Source organism: Medicago sativa, chromosome 3 (assembly GCF_051527215.1).
Source record: "Medicago sativa cultivar Bolivia chromosome 3, Bolivia_mono, whole genome shotgun sequence".
In the NCBI taxonomy this organism is placed as follows: domain Eukaryota; kingdom Viridiplantae; phylum Streptophyta; class Magnoliopsida; order Fabales; family Fabaceae; genus Medicago; species Medicago sativa.
Window position 1 is genome coordinate 93510714 of NC_140751.1, and position 10549 is coordinate 93521262.

The 10549-nt window shown below is 34.5% G+C and overlaps 2 protein-coding genes across 2 annotated transcripts; both read left to right on the forward strand.

Annotated features, from left to right (window-relative positions):
- The first annotated feature begins 1387 nt into the window (after window positions 1-1387).
- Window positions 1388-3837, forward strand: LOC146942100 (uncharacterized). Its single transcript, XM_085756053.1, has 2 exons — window positions 1388-2442; window positions 3079-3837. Exons 1-2 carry the CDS (start codon window positions 1530-1532, stop codon window positions 3573-3575), a joined length of 1410 nt encoding a protein of 469 aa, XP_085612179.1. The 5' UTR covers window positions 1388-1529; the 3' UTR covers window positions 3576-3837.
- A 3232-nt stretch (window positions 3838-7069) lies between these two features.
- On the forward strand, window positions 7070-10346 carry LOC146942101 (uncharacterized). Its single transcript, XM_085756055.1, has 3 exons — window positions 7070-7759; window positions 7876-8210; window positions 9147-10346. Exons 1-3 carry the CDS (start codon window positions 7685-7687, stop codon window positions 10132-10134), a joined length of 1398 nt encoding a protein of 465 aa, XP_085612181.1. The 5' UTR covers window positions 7070-7684; the 3' UTR covers window positions 10135-10346.
- The last annotated feature ends 203 nt before the right edge of the window (window positions 10347-10549 follow it).

Below are 10549 nucleotides of genomic sequence, written 5' to 3' on the forward strand. Positions count from 1 at the left end.
GCAGCTTTTTAAGGTACACATATGTAGATTAAGTTGATTGTATTAATTCAAGACATTCAATTTCGGGTTATTGCTTCTTCTTGGGGTCATCTCTCATTTCTTCGTGTGTAAGAAAACAATAGAATGTATCAAGATCATCATATGAAGTCGGATACATAGCACTTGCAACAACCATTATGAATAACGATGACTTATTTATCTACTCAACGATTTTTAAATCACTTACACTAGACCACCAATGCCTTATGTTGTAGTCAAAGTGTCCTTCACGTCGCTTCCAACCTAGTTTTGTTTTTCATAAAAGAACCAAACATCTAGATATTGATTGTCTTCTAGTTAGAGAAAATGTTTAAAAAGGGAATACTTCATTTACTACCAATTCCTTCATCGGAACAACTAGCAAATTTTCTTACTTTGCACCTCCAAAGTTCACTTCTTTTATTTCCAATCTTGGCGTGGTAGACATTTATCACACTTCAACTCGTAGGAGGCTATTTAAAAATCAATCTAAGACTCAAAGATGATCCAACAATTGGCAATTGATCACACATTATTTGCTATATACTTTATTAGTTTTATTTTATTATTGTATAGCTATGACCACAAATAGTATCATGTGCTCACCTTTTTTCTATTTAATTATATTGTATTTCTCATTTCTCTATCAATGAGAGTAATTTCATTCATCAACCAATTTCTCTCTTTTGGTTATGAATCCTATTTCTCTCAACACCAGTGATCTTACCTTTTTTGGTATTCCAATGGTCCATCACCTTTTCCTTTGCAAACCTAAATTTTCATGACCCGTCCCCCCAATACTTGGTAGTACTACAATTTGGGTAACCAACCAAATTGTCCTTCACACGAATCTAATCTTAATCTCCGTAAAAAACACCTATTCCGCACTTGGCACTTGCAGTTTTGTCATAGGAGTGATTGTTAAATTTGTAATTGCAAACAACAAGATAACCAGGAAAAGAAAAACATCATTTTCGTTTTATTACTAATTTTGTTTTTCGATTAATGAAAAACCACTGCTCTTGGGCTACTAGCTTTCTAGAAGTGCTTGCAAATTGAAAGCCCAACAACTTATCTAGTATACATTTAATTTTCTTATCACACCATTGAAATCAAACCAAAAATTAATTTACCAAACGCGTTAATTGCCCACTATGTAGACTTTGTCGGTTGTCATAAATAAAAATATTTATAAGGAACTGACCAAGAAATAGGAATTTAGGACTCAAATTTAATTTAATTTAATTTAATCAACCCACAAGGAAAACGCTACTATTAACCTTGTTTTGTGCCAATTCATATTCAAGTTTATGTAACGCCCTTTTAATTACTTGCGTGCTTTTATTGAACCAGTCATTAGTCATAGTCCACGCCCACCATCCTCCTCATAACTTTCTCATTTTTTCATTCCACTTTTTTTCCCTTCATTTTTCTCCAAACCCAAACTCTTTCAATTCAAAAACTTTATGCATACAAAATCAAAATACAAAGAAATCACAATTTAACAAAAGATGTGGGTGCATATTGCAGTTATAGCATCCACAGTTGGATGCGTTTCAACCATAGTCTTAATTTTAATCTATCGTCGTTGGTGTCATCGAAGAAACCGTAGAAATTCTGTTGAACCAGCAGAAAATTCTAGAACCAGAATTCATAATCACATGCCAAGTGTCCATCATCAATTAGAACAAGGTAGTAACAAGAACAATAATTCTCTGTTTCGCAGTAATGTTTCTGGAAAAAGAACAACAAATTTGTTCAGCTGGATTGAAAATCCATCTATGGCTGCTGATGCTATTGAAAATGGATGGTCAAGATTTGCTTTCACTAGCTATAAAAGTTACATGCCATCATCATCAAAGAAGGTTACACTGTTAGGATCATGTGCTGCACCTGCAGGTGATTATGGAAGAGAATCATCTGAAGCAGAGATTAGTTGGGAAGTTTCACGTGGATCAGATGAGTTTATGCAGAAAGTTAGATTAAATCCTGGATTAAGAAAATCTAATCAAGTTATGCAAAATAATTCTATGGTTAATTCTGTTATTAGAACAGCTTTGCCATTACCTGGTCCTGTTTTAGGAAACTGTGTTTTCCCACAAGAAACATATTTTGAAATTACGATATTGTCCTCTTCGCGTGGCGATGAATTTGATTCGGTAAGAAAGAGTGTGGAAGGTGATAAGATGAAGCTTATTGGGAAAGGGAATTCGGAGGCATTGGTTCATGTTACAAGTGGGAATAGTAATAAAATGAATAGTGTTGAAGAAATGAAGGTTAATGGCAGAGAGAATGGTGGGAAGAAGAGTGATTCTGTTATGTTTTCGTTGGGTTTGACAATTGGTGGTCCTGTTGTTTTGAAAGTTCCTGGGAGTTATCCTGGTAGCATTGGTTTTAACTCAAACGGTTCTGTTTATCTTGATGGTAAGTGGTTATTCACTTTCCTTGAGTTTATTGTTTTTCAAGTTCATTCATGTAGCAACATTTTAGCAGAGACATTGATTCTGTTTGAACTGAAATATTTGAGCTTATCTGTCGTAAACTTGTGAGATCGTTTGGGAGAACTTATAAGTATAGGTTAATAACCTCATGTTATCAGTTATGACATATTTATAAGTTGTTTCACAGCTTATTTTCAAAAATTCTTTAGGATAACTTGTGTAACATTTATGTTATAAGCGCTTAATTAAACTGCTTATACAATCAAAGCCTAAGGTCATTTCAATATTTTTGGTTTAGATTTTGTAGTCTTGTGGATAGGATCCCCAACATCAAGGTGAAACTGACAGATTCACAATCGTGCATAACCTTTTTGCTTCCACTTCAAGACAAAATATCATCTAAAACATCAACATTATGAAAGTCTTTGCCCACATGAAATGTTTCACAGCCCATGCTATAACCACATGGTCATGTCATACTCATAAATAGTACTGTATCTTGTTTCATTAATCATTAGTTTATGTTGTGTGGACATATAAGACCAACATATACTTAACTACAAAAATATAATTTTTAGTTGTTTTTTTGAGATATCTAAGTGTGGAAACTTGGTTACAGGAATGAAACTTGTATTCGAATCTGAGAAGGCAGAGTGGATAGGAACTGATAGGGTAATTGGTTGTGGATTTGATCCAAGGCAGAAGAAGGTTTTCTTTACATTAGACTCAGAATTGATGCATGTCATACATTGCCAGACAGAAGAATTTAGCACTCCATTGTATCCAACATTAGCTGCTAACATAGACATTATGGTATTGGTTAATTTTGGACAAAATGCATTTAAATATGCACCAGCAAATGCTCAAAGAACGCCAAATCCATGCCTTGTATCACCACTTGTAAGTTCTCCTGCTGCCATAGGTTACGACGATGATAGCAAAGAATTATTCTCCATGGGTAGGATTGATTCTCATTGGCTTAATAGAACTACAACCAAAGGAAGCCACAACAATGGGAACAATTTTTCAACCATGGATTTTGATGAAGAGTCTGAGGCTGATTTGTTTGAAATCGTCATAGATGGTTCTAGAAAATCTCCAAGTACAACATCATAGCTTTCAACAAATTGTGCCAAGTTGTCTTGGTTCTGGCATTTAACAACCTCCTTTGCTTGTACAAATAGTACATTAGTTTGCACAGCACATATTTTTGAATTATTTTTGTGTATGTTTAGAGTTTCAAAGGTAGAATACAACTCCCATTTTATTAGATGAGAAATACAAAAGTATTTGTATATGAGAGAATTAAATTAACCTAAACACTTGTACTAGTATGTCATAAGTTTTGACTTGGTGGTAAGATTATGACTTTATCTGATCTTATTTTTCTTAATCCAACTACACCATATTATTTGTCAGCTACTGACCATGTTTTCCATCTCTTAAAAGCTTTCTTCTTCTTCTCCCCCCTTTTATTTTTTAGAATTCTGTAAACTTAATTAGCAATCAATTTTCTCTACAATTCTGAAAATTTGGAATCATTCCCGGGAGAACTTGTTGAATCATGTCGCGGTCGACATCAATCACACCCAATAAATCCTTAGAGACAATATCCATGATAAGTCTCAAACTATCCTATTTCATACAGGGGTAGATGATGATAGTGAGCTTGGTTATATTATTACTTCATGTAGACAGTTGTTTCAGGATAGGTTTCAAAACTCTCAAGCTTAATAGGAGGCAAACTAATGGGATCGCTCACAAATTAGCGAGAGTAGCCCCATCTGACCTAGCCCCAATATTTATGATGATGTACCGTCATGTTTTTGGCATCTTTTAGCTAATTAAATGCATTGAGTTGCTTCTTAAAAAAAAGGATTTATTCACAAAATGATCCCGTTCCATTATTCCCATGTCAAAGTATTGGATAAATTGCTACGATGAGATTGAGAAAGGCAAGAATACCTAGCTCTTTATAGTCATGCATTACTCCTAAAAATAATTATCCTGTTAGCCAAAATCGGTAGACAGACGAGTTTCCTCTAGGCGATGGAAGGTTAGACGAGTGCCATTATAGCCGACGAGAGTCAGAAGATTCTTTCTTGAGTCTACTGAAGTGTACATAAGTCTTGAAGACATCAGATTCAAGAACGAGGCACTAAATCCACGCTCTCTGTTTATAGCTTCACTAACCACAATGAGCGGTGAGTAAGGAGGAAGGTTTTGAGGAAGAGCCGCGCACATTGAACATTGTCAATGGATCAAGCCGTGAAGTGGGTAGTTGTCAGCCGAACATGGGGAGCCACAAACCCGTCAACGAGTAAAAACCAAAGAATTACCTCACAAGGCTGAACGGTGTAGAATATGTCGTTTATGAGATAAGTTGACGGAGATAGCTGATGCTGCTAAAATCATCAAGGAAATTTCTCAGCCCCCCCACCCACGTTTGCTGCTTTTTCCCAGAAGCACGCTTTCAACTATAGATTTTTGGGGGCTTTGAGCATGTAGGCAGGTGGATTGAGAATTTACCAATCATCAAACGTAGCTATCTATTTTATTTTTTATTTTTTCTATGGAATCAAACGTATCTGTTAACACACAAAACAATTGTGTTTCATTAACTTCAAATATTGGATAAAAAGTTATATATATTTTTGCCAAATGAATACTGTGAGCTTGTATCTTATAGTAGACATTTTTCTAAAAAGTGATTAAAGAGTAATTATGAAAATGTGATGTATATATTAAGAGGGTGTAATAACATGTATGTCAGTTTTTCTTTGTCATTCCATAGGCATTCAAGTACAGAGAGTTTCACAAATTCATTTGCTATCTATCACCGAATTCATGAAGTGTTGCCAAACATGTAAACAACGTACGTTGTTAATATGAAAGGATTCACTTGTTCTTTGGTAAGACGATGCACCCTTATTCCTTTTACTGGGATTTTTTTGAGAATTTTTTGCGAGGTTTAAATATCGGTTGAGGACACGACCGCGTTAAGGGTTTCATCACGATTTCGGTCATTATGGATTGCGGAAATATTGCACAAATCTCATCAAAACTATTTATACTTGCAATCAAAATTGGCAATGGCAATGTTTTGCATGCTGAGCTGACATGAACAATGATGGCAATGAGATTGCATCATAAGAAACTAGTCAAAATTATAGCTTGAGACAGATTCCATACAAGTTGTTCTTGCTTTTAAGAATCTTTCTATAATTCCATGGCGATTAAGAAACAAATGGCTTAAATGTATGCTAATTATTTTGTCTATGAGTTTCATAGCTACTCATATATTCAGGGAGGGAAACCATTGTGCTAATAAATTGGCTAATTTAGGTTTAAGCTCACGAAACTTTACTTGGTGGGATGTTGTTCGTAGGGAGCTTAGAGAGTACTTTGCAAGAAACAAACCAGGGATTGCTTGTTTTCGTTTCGTTAACCGAAAAGATTTTGGTTCTTGTCCCCTCTTTCCTATTTGTATCTCTTTTTCTTTCAATATATTTATTATTTATAGGTTTGATTAAGAAAAACTTAACATCTCATTGTTTCTTCATATCATAACTGTACTTCTTTTTCATAGTTTATTAGTGAATTTGTTTTTTAGTGAATTTGTTTCATCTAAAAAACAAATTGACTACTAATAAAATCAAGTTTTAGGTGGATTCTTGGGTGGACCATCAAATAAGTGGTTCACCGGTGGATCATTTTGATCAATAGTTGAGAGCCATTGGATTCATCACACTCGTAGATCCTACCATACACCACCTACACTAGATCATTTTTTCCCTCTTCCTCTCTCGTTGGCCTCATCCTTCCACTTTTCCATTAATGGTACCTCACCAACTCTTCACATTCTTGTTTCCCAACAATAAAAAAAGCACACATAAAGCATGTTTCTTCTTTTTCATCTTTTAATTCCAGACAATAGAATTCATATTCACCCTCGTATCCAACATTTTTTGTTTCCTTATTGTATACAGAAGGGTTATAGAGTGAGTTATGGCATCAACCTAATTCCTTTTATTGCCATTTCAAACTATGAATTGAGTTTTATCTTTTAACCAAAACCAAATCCGAGAAACCAAGTTGCTTGGGCTCCAGTGGTAAGAAGCTCCTTCCAAGGACGTACCCGGGGAATACCGGGTTCGATTCCTAGGGGGAACAACGCTTGGCCAGTGCGCATGCCTCTACGCACGAGCCGGATTAGTCGCCCACCTTTGATGGGTCGGAAACCGGTGCGAAAGCCAAAAAAAAAAAAACAAATCCGAGAAAGGGTGTTCATAGATTTTAAATTAGAGTGGTGGAGTAAAAGGAGATTTTTTTTAAAGGAAACATAGTTTTTAATTATATTTTTTGAATTAATCTTTTAGGAATGGGGGGTTGTGGTGGTAGTGGAGGGGCAATACACTGAGGTTTCAACAGTGTTATAGAACTCATCAGAGTCATAGAGCCAAAGGCGAGAAAGATGAGAACAATGATAGTGTGCAGAAATATACTTATGTTCTCATTTTTTTGTCTAACACATCGAAACCTTTAATTTAAATCAAATGGTGTACAAAAGTGGTCCACCGGTGAACCACTTATTTGATGGTTCACCCTAGAATCCACCCAAGTTTTAATGTTTTTAGAAGAGAGAATATTAAAAAAAAATCAAATAAGACAAAAAAATTGTTCCCTCAATTTTCCACGACGTACGGAGTTTCATCATGGAATCATGGTGCACCTGCGTTTTGTCGCCGTTGTTTTTGTTATTTTTGTTCACTCTATTTAAATAGAGAAAAACAATAACTAAACCTTTTTGTTGCGACTGTTTTCGCGGTAATATTTTTTTTGAAAGAAAAAAATTTACCAGCGAAAACAGTCGCAACAATTTAAAACCTTATATTTTTAGTACACCTTCCTCTTAGGTACCCTCCTCAATAATCTCTTCTGCCTTAATTTGAAGTTTTACACCTATCTCAAATAGGTAAGTTTTCCATTATCAGTAATTTTTCTTGATTTAAATTTGGCACGTAGAAGCTGATTCATTTCTCCTCTTTTAGAGGTAATAACAAAGGTTTCTTTCCTGTTCTCGTTCTCATTGCCGCGTCCCCATTTATTTTCCTTCCTTTTATGTTTCTTGATCTCAATGTTAAGTAGCCATTTAGGTTTCCGAAAAGAATCAAACAAACACAAACGGTGTTTTGAGGTTGAAATCTTTCTGGCATATAACAAAAATGGCCATCAATACGTCTACTCCCCATTCCAATGCCACAAAAAAGAAACACTGGTTGTGGCACACAAACAGTCAGGTAAACCTTAAACAATTATTTTGCTCTTGAATGTGCTCATTATTCCAAAGATAGTAACAGAAATCACACATGCTATATTTAAGTTTTATATGTCTGCTTTTGTTTTCGTTATGTAGATTGTAAAGAGAAATATTAAAGATGCACGAACCCTTATTGCTACGCAAAAGCCAATCGAAATTAATTTGGCTTTGAGTCTTCTTGATGAGGCTTTGGCTATATCTCCATGCTCACATCAAGCCCTTGAACTTCGAGCAAGGTCTCTACTATGTCTGAGAAGGTTCAAGGACGTTGCAGATATGCTTCAGGACTATATTCCTAATTTGAAAATGGCAAATGATTCAGGATCGGATACTCGTGTTGCAGATCAAAATTTGTTCGAGCGCTTCTCTGATTTGATGAAGCGTGTAATGCCTGATCTCTTCAAAAGCAGCAGTAATGAAGGATATTGGAGGTAAAAAAAAAGTTAGAATTTATTTATTTATTATTTATTTTAAAGTATATATTATTATATTTAATGACAATGATTGTTTAAATTGTTTTTTGGTTAAAAAAAAATCCGAATCTTAACAAAATCGTTTAATTCTCTTTGGATTTCAATGCATATCCTTTATTAGAATAATTTATTTACTTAGATAGAATAATTTGTTGTTTTATCATTCGGCTGTCATTGTTATTGGTATTTTTCCCTAAAAAAATAAATTTGTTATTGGTATTTTGTCATTAGCAACTAAAATTATGGTCATCTTTGTGATAGTCTTACCTTTAATAATGTTTTTTCTTATTAAAAAAAAATAGAAAACCATTTATTTACTATTGAAAACCGTTTTATTACTTTGGTCGGTAAATATTAAACTTATATCCAGTCCACCCAAGACGGGTGGAAAAAGTGATTTTTTTTTTGTTTTTTTTGTTTTTTTTGGAAGGTGGAAAAAGTGATTGTTGTGCTAGAAAAGTGTGTAAATAATTTAATCAATGTCATGGCCGGATTCTGTAAAAATTACTAAATGGTTTTTAGAGTTAATAGTTTATATTTAATGACAAATTCTGTAAAAATTACTAAATGGTTTTTAGAGTTAAGTTTATATTTAATCTCAATGAAAATTGAGATCAGATTTGCGTTAATGCTTTTGCCAGCTACTAATGAAATGTTTTCCCACACCTAATGTTAAAAACTACAATATCAAATTCAAATCAATGCACATTAAAGGTGCATCCGTATATAACAAGGAAAATCAATTGGTAGCATGTTTTTAGATCACAAACTAGGCATTTTCTTTTACGATTTACCTGTATATAAATATAGTTAATACTATTGATTAAGATAGTCGATATACAGATAAATATTTATTGGATGTTTTTCATTGAATTTTATGAATGTGAATCACAGATATTTGGTTTTGGGAAAAACATGTTTCCATTTAGGCCTCTTAGACCGTGCAACAGTTCTGCTCCAAACAGGAAAAAGCCTCGCTAGAGCTGCATTCCGCTACAAGAGCTCATCTTGGTTTGACGACCATTTCTCTGAATATAACATACCGTTCTCCGACGTTACCATTTCAAGGCCACCAACAACAAAACCATCTCGAAGCTCGCTAACTAAATGTGAAACTGTTAACCAACTCCTTGCAAAGACAAAATTTCATCTATGTCGTCGTACCACTGCAATCGCTGCCTTTGATGCTGGATTTTACTCAGAAGCCATCCGACACTTCTCCAAAATCATAGATAGCTCTGGCACTCCTCAAATGTTTCTCGTTGAATGCTACGTGCTAAGAGCCTTAGCATATCGTTCTGCTTGTAGAATTACTGATTCAATAGCTGATTGTAACAGAACGTTGTCATTGGACCCCAAATGTTTCAATGCTCTTGAAGTTAGATCATCTATTTTTGAAACTATTCATTGCTATCAAGATTGCCTTCATGATCTTGAATGCTTGAGGTTGTTATACATCGAGATTTTGCGTGATCACAAACTCTTTGCTCCTGTATGGAAACCCCACAATGTTCGCTATAATGAGATTCCTAAGAAGATTAACATCATAACCGCGAAAACTGAACAACTGAAACAAAAAATGGACAATGCTGAAATGTTTAATGTGGATTACTATACTTTGATGGGGTTGCCACATGGGTGTGATCAATCTGAATTGGAGAGGGCTTACCGTCTGCTTGATTTGAGGCATAATCCAGAGAATGCCACATGTTTCATTGAACGGTGTGAACTTGATGAAGAACAGAATGTTCAGTCAATTAAAGATAGAGCGAGGACGTCTGCTGAATTGTTGTATAAATTAATTGAGAAAGGGTATTCAAGTGTTATGAATACCATTATGGAAGAAGAAGTCGACGACAAACCGAGGAAGATGGTTTGGTAGTTACAACTAACTTCTGAATAGCAAGAAATGAGTATGGATATGTCTTCTCCTAGCATCGAGTATTAAGGATGGTATGAGGCGCTTAGATTTTGAATTAACCAATTGGTTTGGGACTTTATGATGTTTTGTTTTTATCTCTGATTATAGGTTAGTACTTCTTTGTACAAATGGATAGAATAAGTCTTGAATAGCTGGGGGAGATTGACTTTGGTTTTATTTGATTTTCATCTTTTACATCTATAGAATATCGGTTTTCCTTTGGTCTACTTTTAGAATTTGGTCTGTGTTTAAAATCTTGTATTGTCTTTCAAAATATTTTATCATTGTTCAGTTAAAAGTGATGTACTAGCAGTCTAGCACGTTATAAAATGTAACTAATAATGTTAACCAGTCAAGAATCGGTGCTACAATACAG